At 41.9% G+C, this 14,913-nt stretch overlaps 1 protein-coding gene across 1 annotated transcript in view; it reads left to right on the top strand.

The window, feature by feature from the left end:
• The first annotated feature begins 3,066 nt into the window (after positions 1-3,066).
• Positions 3,067-14,913, top strand: part of LOC111658101 (exostosin-1a) — a 38,786-nt gene continuing 26,939 nt past the window's right edge. The window contains exon 1 of the mRNA XM_023410514.2: positions 3,067-4,984. Coding sequence (XP_023266282.1) covers positions 4,032-4,984 — 953 coding nt within the window. The 5' untranslated portion in view covers positions 3,067-4,031. The remainder of the gene's footprint in view (positions 4,985-14,913) is intronic.

Below are 14,913 nucleotides of genomic sequence, written 5' to 3' on the forward strand. Positions count from 1 at the left end.
ATCTGTGAACTTCTAACACACAGCCATGAAAGTGGAATCGATCTTCTCATGCAACTTCCAGCCAGAAAACTATTTTGGGGGCACTGGAGTGTGATTTTAGAAAATATCCATCTCCATGACTTGTTCCCAGCAGATGAAAATGTGCCAGATGTACAGTCTATCAAGTAGCCCTCCACTTAAATCCTTGAGGGTGATCCTAGTGGCCCTTTCTGCATTGAGACTTTGACACTTCCATTTATCACATGAACCCTTCATTTCACTGTTCGTCCTGATCCTCTCAGATGTGATTTGTGCATTTCAGCATCAGCACAGATGAATGAGGCTCCTCGCCAAGGCTGTCAGTCTCGGTTGGGAGGGGACATTAAATTATCACATCCAAGGCTGTGCACTACATGAAAGAGACACGCACATACATAGCAGTTACACACCCACAAATGACTGCATGTATACGTGCACATGCGTAATCATGCATGTGTCTGCATGGCTGTGGCATATACCAGACATTTATATTTTTCATGTGAATATATAAGTGGAATCTTTAATATCAAATCTGCATTGCATTACAGTTATTAGTGACCTCAAAATGTACTCAGAAAGAAATAATAAATCTCCATTTGGCTGTTTAGTTGCTTGGCTGACTGACTCGCTGGCTGGCTGGGAAAACGATGCTGACCTGGGTGCATCCAAATTAGATACTGGCATGGTTGCGTGTATTACACAGCGGGAGTGCTGCTCTGGCTCAGTCACCCTGCTGCTCTAAATCTGGCCAGTGCTCAGTCCAGCAAACACAATGCAACAGCAGGGACACAGCATCTCCACATTCTCATTAAGTTGTAGATAATAACTAGACAAAAGCAGATCTCCACAGATGTTTATATATATTTATATAGTAAGAAGAAAGAAGAAATAAAATAAATGTAGATGGATGGATTCTACAACATGTTTGTATATAGCCTATATGTATTTGTCTGAATTTTTTGTTGATTTCTTCTTACTTTGTCATCATGTCACATGTTGGTTTTGAAGTGAGGCAAATTAAAGCCTACTGGATGTGCGAAAAAAATTCAACATGTTAAGGCACTGCAACAATTCCACATGGATAGACCACTTTAAAGAGCTTGAATTAAAATTCAGTGACATATAAACAAAGCACGTCTGATCAGTGTAGTGGCAAAAGGAGGAACATTCATCTGCCCACATCAGTCACCAGCAGCACCCCCCTCGTAAATCAGTTAAAGGGATGAAAGAGCGAAGAGATGGAAAGAATGCCAGAGAGCAACAGAGGAGATGATAGAGAGAGTAAGCGAAGGAAAAGGCAGGAGTGGGGTGAGTGAGACAGAAAGAGGGGAGACAAAGAAAAAGGGAGGAGGTAGAGAGTGAGGAGGTGGCCATCATATCCCTCCCTGTCTTTGATCAGTGGTCCATGGGGAACTGAGGCAGTGCAGATAACTGGTCCACAGCTCCTGAGGAACGCAGCTTCACATTCCTCCTTGCTCTTTCCCCGCTTCTGCAAAATCACTTCTAGTCTTTCAGACCAGAGCAGCTGTGAAAACACATCATGGCTTAATACATGCCAGAAAAGACCTGGCTAATACACTGCAGTGCCATTGTCCTGCTGGTCCATATTCACTGGTGCAATTCCTCGCAGGGCAAACTTCTTCTTTTTTTTTTTTTAATTCTTACCTAACATTCTCCATTATACTCTATTTCTGTTTAGACTAAAGATTATGAATTCTCTCCCAAAAGGAAGGTCAAAGTTCATGTTCAACAACAGAGTAGCACTGCTGTGACTGGGGATGCAGTATTTTGTTCAAGGCCACTTCAGCAGGACAAATTTGTGCTGATGAGGAACTATGACTGTCCAGTAGAAAGCATCAAAACACCCATGCATCCTGTTTTTTGGTCTTTCAACAGGCATAGCCAATCACTCAGCTGCAGGATCACATGTTAATACAGGGACCTGAAACAAAACCTTATTTGAAGTATGTTCCCAGTCCATCAGTCAAGATGGTTTATGGTAAACATATAGTAATGGGCAATGCTTCAACTGCTAATAGTTGTCTGTCTAAACAAGAAACACTGGAATACAGGATGATGAACTAGACAAAATCATCCATGCTGAGTCATTATGCACAACACCTTTGTCAGTCTATCTCCAGTGAAGTGCAATTCGGAGTGATAAGGCTGTTGTGTTGATTTTGGTTCTTGCCACAGGCCTTGATTTCTTGACTATAAACCCACTGACCATATATGAAGAAACAGTACACTCTAAAACTCATATTGTGATTATTGTGGCAGACATTGCGATTGTGATATGAGTACAATTTCAGTTGGAATGGTCATTTTTGCATTTAATTTTCACAGAAAAAATATAAAAATTATCATGATGTGAGTTTTGCTCGGGCTTGTACAAAACAATCCTTTGTATGTGGATAATATGATTTGTTGTTATATTACTATTATATTCTAATATTAATATTCTATTCTAATAGTCCAAGAGGGATTTAATTTACACTATTTGTTGAATTATTTTTAAATTATAGTTAGCCTACCTATTACAGTCAACATGCATGACAAGTCCTTGAAGTGCTCAAAAAAAAAAAAAAGTAATATCTACAGTTTACAAGTGACAACTGGGCAGACTCAATCTGCTAATGAACATCATGTGTAATGATCAAAAACTCCAGAACAAGCTAAATGGCTAAATGAGTGGAATGAAATTATTTTGAATTTTACTGTGATGTAATAGTTATTTTGTTCTTTAAGGCCTGCTTCTGATGTTTCCCCATTTAACTATCTTGGACTGTCAAAGAATTCTCCATGGGAGTTTATTTCTTAACTTCTCATTTGGTCTGATATGGTTCAACAGGTAAACCACAAATCTCAGCTCACAGTCCTCTGTGGCACAATCTGTGCAGGAACTCTCCGTCCTTACTTCCCTGCTCGGTTCTCCCTGGATGTGAATGGGTGCACTGGAAGCCCCGCCCGCCTCGGATGTAATGGGAGCCAATGATAACGCACCGTGCGCCGTGGAAAAACGTCACATCATCATCAGCAGTCGTCCTGGTGGGACTGCCGTGCCGTGCCGCTCTGCTCTGCTTGGCTTGCAGTCTCTACAGCACCTCTTGTTCTTGTATATGTGTGTGAGCCACCGCTTGAACACTTTACACGACTGGAGACATTTACGGAGAAATTAGCCTGTCGGTTTCGTCGGGAGTGCGACAGATAAGTTGTGGATGAATGAAGGGACATGGTCGTAGACGGGGAGTAGAGGCTGCCTGGCTGTCTTTACTTCCAAGCAACGTTAAAGCTACTTTGATGCGACCGCTTAGCTAACAAGCTAACTGGGAATGTTTTCAGAAACTAGCCAGGTAGTTAGCTTGCTTGCTAGCTAAATCGGCTGTAGGAATTCGCTATATAAATTTAGCAAACAGCCATAATGATACTTTTATCTTTATCGTTTAGTGAAATAAATGCGGCAGCAATAGAGGCAATATGCTGAATGTTTAGGGCTCCGGTGCCCGCTTGGTAGCTAATTTCCAGCAGGGACAATAGTTGACTGTCCAGGCAACAAGTCTAGTACACACTGCTGCTAAACAGGCTCAAGTTTGTACTCATTTTGTGCAGTGATGTTATTAGTTACTGTGTGGCTCTGGTTATCTACAAAGTAATGCTCTGTGTTATAATGAACGTTTAGGGCAAAGTAAAGGTAGCTTTATACAAAGGAAAGTAGGGTGCCACATTAGATGCCCAGATTGAGGCACTCTGTTGCATAGGAGAACCTGTTGTCAGTTAATCGATACAACTATTGACGGGGAGACGAGGTGGATGAACATTATAAATCGCCCACATGCGTTGGATCAGTTCCCGGACTTGTGAAAGGCATCTGAAGCAGAAGGTGGGAGACGTGAGCGCACAACCCTTGCAGCCCGGGGGAAGATGGCGGAGCGTTCCCGCAAGAGGTGGTGAAACCAAAACTTGGGGACTTCTTGGATTTATCGCCAGACATCTTATCTCAGATCGTAGGACACATGCAGGCCAAAAAACGGTACTTAATTCTGTTCTCCGCCGGTGCGTGTGTCATTCTGTTGTTTTGTTTTGGGGGGATACAAGTCCCGCTATCCAGACGTGGACCCAGTCGGCGTGATGACCGCAGCCTCACCGGGTATCACCCCGGGGCTCGGTGGCGTCGCTTCCCGGGGTACCTGCAGCCCTTCAGCTCCTGGGAGCAAGATCGGCGCGATGATCACAATGAACACATATCTCCTAGGCAGAAGAGGGACGCTAACTCAGGCGTTTACACTGGAAAACGCTGCAGAATGGACTCCTGTTTTGATTTCTCCCTGTGTGAGAGGAATGGATTTAAAGTTTACGTCTACCCCCAGCAGAAAGGGGAAAAGATGTCAGAGAGTTATCAGAACATATTGTCCTCTATTGAAGGGTCCAGGTTCTATACACCTGACCCAGGACAGGCATGTCTGTTTGTCCTGAGTCTGGACACACTGGACCGGGACCAGCTTTCACCCCAGTATGTGCACAACCTGAAAGCAAAAATCCAGAGCCTTCCTTTGTGGAATGGGGGCAAAAACCACATCATCTTCAACTTATACTCCGGCACCTGGCCAGACTACACGGAAGACCTTGGCTTCGACATCGGTCTTGCTATGTTGGCTAAGGCCAGCATCAGCACAGAGAACTTTAGGCCTAACTTTGACGTTTCTATCCCTCTTTTCTCTAAAGACCACCCTAGGACAGGAGGGGAAAGAGGCTACCTGAAACATAACACCATTCCCCCTTATAGGAAGTACATGCTTGTTTTTAAGGGGAAGAGGTACCTAACTGGAATAGGTTCAGACACTAGGAACGCTTTATATCATGTTCATAACTCAGAGGATGTCGTCCTCCTCACCACCTGTAAGCATGGGAAAGACTGGCAGAAGCACAAGGATGCACGCTGTGATAAAGACAACGCAGAATATGACAAGTAAGTACCACCCAACTACAGTCATTCATACTGCAAAGTAGCTGTATGGGGTATAAGTTGATTTCTGTTTTTGCATTCCATCTTGTCTCTTCATTTTGTATACTCACTAGGATATTAAACTGGGTCTGATTGTGTTCATCTCTAAGCAAAACATATTACAATTAATATTTCCCATTTTCCTCAAATTATGGCTTTTATTGGTATTTTTCCCATGTTGTTTAAATATATATATTTTTTTATTTCCTTTTATTGTTCAGGGATGTATAAATATAAGCGTTGCTATGATTGGGATCTAGAGCCTTAAGTCTTGGATGTCATGTACATAATTTGTCACTATGCTTCCCAAACATGAGGAAGTGTGAAGATAGTATTCCTAAACACAACACAGCCCAAGGGCTGTCAAAATCCTGTTGTGCCCATATTTGATTCCAGTTCATTTTGCACTATTGTTTCACTCAACAGCAATAGAAACACAAACAAGAACATCATAAAACATCAACATTTGTTACTCTTCACTAGTCTTCATATCATATGACTTTATTTACCAAACTACACATCACAAGGCACAGATAAGTAGATTAGCTTTAATGTCAGCCACAAAGTGCTGCTGTATTTAAGTAATTCAATTGATATCCCTAACTGTACCTAAATACCTGCGATTCACCAGTGAATAACCATGTTTCTTTTGCTCTCGACATCTCCACCTTTCTTCCTGTTGGTTTATTACGAGTTCTGACTCACTCAATGTAAAAATGTACACACTCTGCTACCAGTTATCATGATGCACAGGATTTATGAGCTAATAGATGAGGAGCTTGACGCCATGCCAGCTGAAGGCAATATTGCACAGCCCCATTGCCTCAAAAAGTTGCTCTGTGATCACCACCCAGTCCCACAGATAAGCCATACTGCTTTCTGTGCCCAAATCTGATGAGCAAACTGGCGTCTGTCTCCCTGCTTTGGCCAGTGGGATTCATTTCATGTGCCCCCAGACTGTGCTGTGTTGTTACTGGTGACTGTATGGCGCTGGGTGTTTGACTGTGGCTCTTTGGAGTGGATTAGTGGGGACAAAGCGCTGGTGCCAGTAAGGGGAAGCCACTCTGGCCCCTGTTTGCTCAGTCATTTCCCAGACAAACCCAACTGCATCAGCCAGGAATGCCCTGGCCCCAAACCGTGTCCTGCGTGACCCCTTCGTTGTTTGGGGGCCTGAAGTGATTGACCCCCATGTTGCGTCTTTACCATGATGTTGTCAGTTGTACGGTTTGGGTGACAGACCATTTCATAGTATGTTACATAGTATGTTCAAGGATCAGCTATGACACATGTATTGCAGTGAAAATCAGGGGGAGTTATTTTCTTCCTGTCCATTAAACTTTGAGCTGTATTTTCATATCATGATGTGTTTCTGAGCATCGATCCCCTCATGTTCGTGTGTGCCTGTGCAGGTAAGTGTCAGCTTATGGGGTTCATTCATTGGCTCAGCAGAAGAACATTCTCCATATCACTCTTAAGACATGAGCTATCTTCTCACTCTCTGCCTCTTTCTGCCAGCTGAGTGCTCGCTGCCAAGTGCTGCCAGGGAGTGATTTCACACAGTGAGATGGGTGGCATCAGAGCCATAACCCAAAGGAAAGAATAATCCTCCTGTCATTAAGTAGCATAGGGGTAGAAACAGGCTTTGGGTATCTCACTAGCCCTCACCAGCTTAGCTTCATTGCATGGCTACAGAATGTTCAGTGGTTCTCAGTCAGAACATCCTCAGTAAGCCACACCACTATCAGTCAACAGACTTTGGCTTGATCCCCAGTCCACTGTCGAATTCCTGTTAAATTATATAAAATGTACTTACTCTTTCCAGCCTCACCTTCTCCCTTTGCCCCAACATTCAAAGTCTTTATACCGGTAAAACCGATATGGTTACCAAAAGTTCTGGCACTTCAATAGTGAGGATATGTATTATATACAGTTTCAAACAGAAAGCTTGACAATCTTCTTCATCTGAGCCCATCTGTGACTTTTATTGTGCTGGAATGTATGGACTTGCAGGTCGCACTCACATTATGACACATTCTGAAATGATTTGGATCTCAAATTTTGAAATGAAAATGCAAGGTTTTCATCATACAAACATCCAATGGTTTGTGCACATAGAGGAAGCAAGATATACATTTTTTATAAGAAGTTTGTTTGGAAAGGATCTGGTAAAAATATCTTCAAGTGCACAGTGAATTTACAGAATACAGTTTTAGGCTGTCTGGACTCATTTTTTTTTGCAGTTCACTATCTTTTTTTATTTTTGTGTGTGAAATAATTACCCACTCTCTTCTCACTTTCAGAGGATGATGTTAAGCCTTGAATTCAGTATTTTCATAGATCACCTGGCATGGTGGCCTGGGTACAATGTTGATGCCAAAGTATCATATTATTTTACCTGCTGTGGAGGATAATTAAAGGATGCCCTGGATGGGATGGGTCCCATAATATAAAGTGTAATCACTCTGAATGATCCTCCAGAAGATGTTTAGCACTGAGGTGTAGGTGCATGTAGACTTGTTCTGTGCACACTGTGGATTATTTTTTAAGAACATTATTTCTTGGTTTTCTCTCTGTATTGGTCTTTATTTGTTAATTGCTTTCTGGCCAATATTCACCAGTAGTTGCGCCAGGGTTAGCCTTTTTTGGGGGTGAATCCAAATAGTTAACATCAGGTCTGACATGATTGATTCATCAGTCCCCAGAAGCTGAATCATTTTCAGCTGTAATCATACCCAGACCTGCTCTATATCCCTGTCCTGGCACCCAGCTGTGCACGACTTTCCAAGAGAGTGAGACTTGGAGGGGCTAAGATGTGGGTGGGGTGGTAGTCAAGGAAGGCAGTTGCCAAGGAGATCAATATTTGTTTTTGGGTCATGATTCAACTTTTCAAATGAAAAGTGTCTCTGACTTATACTGTGCTGTAAACAACACACTGGCTGAAGTAAGCAGCTTGGAGCATGTTGCAAATAGGGAATATATTAACTGAGCTGAGCTGAGCTGAATCTCCCTGGATAAGGCAGCTGTTCGTCAGACAGATTTAGACTCGGGTTAAGACATTGGCCAATTTGTAATTGTGTCACATTTTAACAGCTGTAGTTGTGCCATGTTTATGCTTGTTCCCTACAGAGTCATCTTACTTGCATAAGGCACAGATCACAATCCTCAGATTCTCTGTGCAGGTTGACATGTTTGATTGTGACTGAGTTGTACTGTCCTGTTACACAGCCCTATGGGTCAGACAGTGCAGTCTGTGGTCTAACTGGGTGGAAGTAATAGTTTCTGTGCCTGGCTGTGGCCTTTTGTGCAACAAATCCCTCTTATCCTCTCCCACTGACAACAAGGAAGTTGTGACAGACTGAATGCAGCCTCTCACTATAATTACCATGTAATGGCCATGTCATTTTTGTGTAATAGTTGAGACTTTATGCTCCAGATGTTTGCCTGGTATGTATATGGGGATTTTAATGTACTCTGTATGTTGCCTGTTTGAAGGGAAAATTTGATTATATCTGGGAAGGGCATTGCATTCTATACTGTATAATTGTATTTTCTTAGTTGCATTTTAATTGAATTTTTTTAGTCTTGTGATAATAATTTTGTTGATTAACAGCTGCCGTTAACTAGCCTAAGTCTTCTGTTACTCATATTTCCATGTGGCTCTTTGGTTTTCTGTTAATGGTGAAAAAGAACTGGGACTAGTCAGCGAGCTAAGAGCTTTCTGGTTCAAGAAGTGTTATTTTTGGGTAGGTTCTTGAAATTCTTGCTGCTCTGGACTGTACATGTGATGAGATTTGCTTGCACATGAAAATTACAAGAAACCAGCTGATGGCAATGGAAAAGGCTATGTCAGGAGACCTGATGCATGTTTTGCATTGTAAAAAGAACTGGGGTTCCCAAAAAAGAATGTGTAAGCCCTAAGGTGGCATTAATCAGTCTCTCTCGGCTACTTGATTATACATATCTTATTTCAGCTGGGTATGTTGCTCAAAGACTAAAAATGCCAAGTTATATGTTCTCCATTTGGCTTGGTTACCTGTCATGTCCCTGCTTTTTCCAGCCTGTGGGAAGAGTCAACTTTCTGCTTCCACCACACTACGTCCTTCATACATCTGCTCTCAGCCACTGTGCACAAGCCTGTGATACAGCCAAAGGAGAGAAGAAAAGATACAGCAGGAGGCAGGTCAGATGCAGTTTTAACCTCAAACTGAAAGCCTTCTCACAGCTTGTTTCCAATTAAGAGGCCCTGCCAAGCGAGAGAGTATGAGAGGGATAGAGTGAAAGACACAGAAGAGTGGGAGACAAACTGAGAGAGTGAGTTGGAGGGGAAAATAGGAACACAAAGAGAGAGAGCATTGAGAGTCTGAGAAACTGAAAGACAGAGGCAGAAAGTAGAAGCAAGTGATAAGCAGAAAAGAAAAAAAACACATGCCAGCCATCCAGCAGTGAGAGGTGAGTCCAATAGCTGGCTGGGTGCTGACGTTGGTCTGCTAGGTGTATTTATAGACTTGCAGGGTTTTAATCCTCAATATTGGCCAAAGCCCCTGGCAGAGGGCTGCCAGCCAACTTGATGCAGGCTTTGCAGAGCTTGGGGAAAACGATAATCATTGGGGGAGGATGGTCGATCTCAGAGTTCCTGCACATTAACAACTATAAGTGCCTATTCTCACAGTCTTTTCTACTGATTCAACACACCGGGTTGGCAGTTAGGTTTTTACCTTTAAACAGGCTCTTAGTGCACTTGTTCTTAGTGTAGATATATATTTTCTGAATAACGGAATATTCCTTGGTTAACCTTTTTTTTTTTTTATTGTTGTGAGCACTTCTAGCCAAGTGCACCTAAAAGCAACAAATACTATACAATAAGCATTTCTCTATACAACAAAGGCAATAGAAAATAACAACTTGGGTAGCGTTGCTGAAAAAGAGCCTTTCTTAAATTTGGTCCATGTTTACTTCACTGTAAACTATCTTAGCATCAGAAACACCGTCTGAGTAATCACAAATCTTGCAGTCTCCATGTGGTATTTCCATATCCCCCAAAGCCCCTGACATGTAGGTAAATACAATTTGGAGGAGGTAAGCATCAGCTCCAGTCGTACCAGAGGCAGAGCCACAGATCCTATGCGTGTAGCCTCCACAATGCCCTGACATGGAAACTTAAATCTTATTTAGGGCCATGATACTAAGCAGACCTTTTAAGGACTACTGTTGGCAAAGGTGGACTGATCAAATGCTTTGTATCATTTCTTGTCTCCTCTTAAAAGTTGCACTTGAACACACCGTTTGTATTGTTTGGATATTTTTGTTTTTTTCCGTCAACCTTTGTTATTGTTAATTTCCATACAGTATCCTCTGAGCTGCTGTAAGGTGACTGAGGAGATGCTGTATTGCCATGGTAGTGTGGTGTCTCTGGACTAAAACTGATGTCTCACTTGGAGAAACTGGTAGATCATTACTCTGACGATGGTGTTTTCTTTATTGAGATCATCGCATTGTTCTCTGAGTCAGTTTTGCCAGTATACCGTTCGACCTTCAGTCTCTTTTTCTGTTATGCTGTGGTTTTTGCAGATGTAAATACAAATATGCTATGCAGTATTTAATGCTGTGACTTCAGTTTATTAAAAGATCTCTTTCTACAGAAGGGTCCTTTAGTTGTCATCCATCATAACTCAGCTCTGCCAGTAAACTGCTACAGTTGACCCTGCTGGAAAGAGCTAAATGATACAGCCGGCAATGAAGGAGGCCGGTAAACCACAAAACCACTCTGTATGGATTATATGTTTGCTCTTCATCAGCATATGCCAAGAATTGACACTTACACGACAACACAATAGTTTTGGAATGGTCAGTAGTTTTAGATACAGCGTCTGATGAATTGTTCTAAGCCAGTTTGTCTATGAAAGTAAAGGTACAGTTAGTGGAGCAAGTGAGAGGCCTTCAGATACCGAAACTGTGAGGATGTATGAGTAGGCTCATCCGCAACAGTTTTTCTCCATTCCCTGAAGTTGCATTAGTCTCTCAACTCAGTCTTGGTCTTTGTACTTGTGCTTACTATCACTCATTTCTACCTTCAAGTTTTATGTTCTCTCTTGCATTTTATTTACAATAGATACAAGATTAGCTATAAATAGGCATCTATTGTTGCTGAGCTGTTTCTCAGGAGTATAGTATATTGTAGCTCTCACAAACAATACTGAAGTGGCTGTTGGACCACATTTTGAATTTTTTTTTTGTATCTCCAATATATTGTGTTGTCAGTTTAACTTATGTTGCTAATTTCACACCTGAATGCAGAATGAATCCAGCATGGTCTAACATTTTTTTTTTCCTGCTGGCTGTTCAGTTCCCTGTCTCTTGTCTCCGAGGCTGAAAAGCAGATTCAATCCCACTGAGGAAAATCCTTTGCGCAACAATCAGCCACTGACAACAATAAGTGGGAACGAGCTCTTCTGAATGCTGTGATTAGGAACAAGTTTCTTATCTTTGTCTGCTATTGTTGATCTTTCATAATGATGACAGACAATAGAACAGGAAATGTACATCAGTTTGACGCACTGAGATTTCCTCACACCTCCGTTCTACTTTTATCTTTACCTCTGCAGATTTTCTACCATATTTTATATTTCTTATCGGTGAGTTGCTAGCTTGCATGTGGATTTTAAATAGGTATATGACTGATTTGAGAGAAAAAAGAGCTTTTGTATACTTTTTTATATGTTTCAAAGTATATGAATAACGTCAACCAGAGGATGAGCATATTGTATCTTCTGCCTTAGGACTACTGTGTAAAAGGGGATTTATTTAGCCTGTAGGTCCTAATGGCTTAGGTCTTAGGTTAAGGGTGTGGAGGGGTCAACTAGATGGATGATGCACATTTTCCTACAGAGCCTGGGGATTACAAACTGCTCATATTTAGAGCGCCCATGCTATAAGTGATAGCTAAAGAAACAAGGCGGAAAGCTGATAATTGAGCAGACAGGATATCACATGGCCGCCATTGTTATTGCACATAACAGTGTCATGTAATGCAAAAATGACCAAACTAACTCACTTCCTAGTGCAGACTGTGGCATATGGGTCTGACCTATCTAATTAAAGCTCATCCTCTTTACTCACAACATCTTAGGTTTGAGTCAAACTGATGACCTGTGCAGAACGTCTTCTGACCTTCTGTCCTTCTGTCCTTTCACTATCTACTGTAGCTTAACTAAAGAATCGATTCTGAATTTTTGCCGTACAAAATACACAAATTGTGTGTGTTTATGTGTTGTGTGTTTCCACATCCACATACATCTGTTTTATTCCAGAAACTGCAGAAAGTGAATTGTTTCCCAGAGGGGCTCAGTCTACTTGCCTCTCAATTGATTGCCATCTCATTTTTCACTGCCAGGATTTATAGAGAGGGAGGTTGAGGGTGACCAGAAGGTATTGCCATCAATGTTCACATATCATCACTCATTACATACAACCTGTGCCAGCTAGCTCTACTTCACCTTGACTTCAGCTGTTGACCTGGTGGAGCCATATTTAAGAATAGTTGAAATCTGGCAACGGGAGGCGTTGCTGGTAGTCATCTTAGTCTTCTGTACTTGAGCATGTGCCTGAATGGTTGCAGTGGTTTTCTGCTCTCGCTGCTGCTTTCACACTCTCTCTCTGATTCAAATTCAAATATGCTTTATTTGCTTGAATGGGTTTTAAGCGCACTCTCACTCTCATTGGAGGCTAGTTGTTCGGGACAGAGGGCAGTGCCATTTGTTTGCCATGCTCCCTCTATATCTCGGCTCTTGTCCTGACAGGATGATGTATGTCTCGTCCTTGGCAGCCATGTGCAGGTGATGTATTCCACTTGGAATGCAGGGAGAGGGGAATAAGGAACGGGATGTCCATGTGCCAGGCACAGAGTGTGGTCCATTCCAGCAGGAGCTTTTCAGTCGTGTAGAAGCACACATCGCCATTTCCTTGCTGCTTGACAGATGTGTTGAAAGTTTGGATGGGTGAAACAGTAAGGCACAAAGTAGTGGGTGCTGCCAAACAAATGGGGATCTGAGAGGGTTAGCATGTGGAAAAAATGAAACAAGAATAGTAATGAAACACAAGCAGCACTTTATGGAGATGGGGGTGAACAGGATGACCTTCATGAAGAATTGATCTAAAATCCATTTTTATGGAGTTTTGACACTTGGGCCTGATTGGAGAGGTTTACCCAGACCTCAGGCAGCTTTTTTGGTAGGTTGCTAAAACATTAAAGCTGCTGCTGTTTTCTTTTTTCTGTGGGAAAATTTCTCTTTTGTCCACCTCAAACCATTGGTGAGTTTTCTGTAAGCCTTGTGCAGTTCACAGAATAATGTGATTGGTTCATTGTGTACATTTGGACCAAATCTGAAATTACCTTTAGTGACATAGAATGGGATGAAGAAGCTAAGCAATTACAAAGTAGATTTAATATCAATATTTGATGGATTCCTCTAGCACAGTCATGTTAAGTGCCGCTGGCGGAGCATCAAGGGACAAAGATGTAACGTCATGGAACTGACTCATCATTCAGAGAGCCAGTATTTGCGTGACCCATGCAGCACGTTTACGGTCTTTTCAACCTCTCAGATAAGTTGCTTGCTCGGCATGACAGGGGCTTTCTCAATTATCTCTCATGTACAATGAAATATGTTGTGAGAGCTACATGCAGAATTAAGCAGCACTCTAAAACCATGGCCAGCCAAATCCTACAGGCTTTTAATCCTTCAGTTAGTGTGGAGAGTAGGCCCGCCAAGCCAACAGATATTTTTCAATGTCTGTGACTCTTGTATCTGTGCCACTAAATATTTTTTAATATTTCATCTATTATTTTAGGAGTGTATGATGGGATTACTGTACAATTCAAATTGTTTTAAGACTATTTCTATTCTTGTTGGGAGGAAATGACTGACAAATCCTGAAGAGTTGGGCCACATAAGTGTGATTGTCCTTGTATCTTCTCAAAGGTACTTTGGCAGTGTATTATCATCACCATGTGCGACCATGTTGATCTGTGTTAATGTAACCACACTTGGCAGCATTGAAAAATTATGAGCCAACATGTTGTGGGGCATGGCTGGGTAATGACTTGGATCATCAGATAAAACTGGCATTCAAACACGCACATATGCAAACACACACACACACACACACACACACACACACAGATACATATATACACACACACACACACACAGATAGGCTATCTCTCACTGTCCTCTTTGGACTCCATTTTGTCAGATAAGGGCTTCAGCCAGCACTGTGAGAGGAAGGGAGGCTCCAGCACTCAGGATGATAACCCTGAGTATGTGATAGTTTTAGCTCTTCCGTGAAATGATGACCTGACTCAGCCTGTTCTTTGTTGCAGTTCTTAACAGATTAAGTTAGATTTGCAATAATGTTAAAGTCACTAAATTATGTCAAGAAGAAAAGCAACAGAACATTTTTAATCAGGAGAAATGTGTAATTGATGGCAAACAAGTGATCTTTACAAAGACAATAAGCAGCTGTTTTGTTTTTAAACAACTTTTTGTTTTACCAAATGGATAAGTTGCTGTGATTCAAACTGAAACAACTTTTCACGGGGACTATGATTTTGTGCCTGTTGGCTAAGCTTCATAGAGTTTCTTTGCTTCTCTCACCCGGTGAAATCTGTGACTTCCCCTTGTGAGGTCACTACCAGAGGGCAAGACAGGAAGTGTTGTCTTTGATCTTTCCCGCTGTTCAAACTAATTACCTGCCCGCAGCAGTAAGCACTGCTGGCCGTGGAATTCATTAACAGATGATAAAGCTTTGTTCTGGGCCAGTGTGTCTGCGAGGATACAGAGGAATTCAGCTCCCTCAGAGGGTACTGTTGTGCAGTCATCAGTCTGCTCTGAGAT

Source organism: Seriola lalandi, unplaced genomic scaffold (genome assembly GCF_002814215.2).
Source record: "Seriola lalandi dorsalis isolate HSWRI2012SDOR001 ecotype SW California unplaced genomic scaffold, Sedor1 jcf7180002054425, whole genome shotgun sequence".
Classification (NCBI taxonomy): Eukaryota; Metazoa; Chordata; class Actinopteri; order Carangiformes; family Carangidae; genus Seriola; species Seriola lalandi.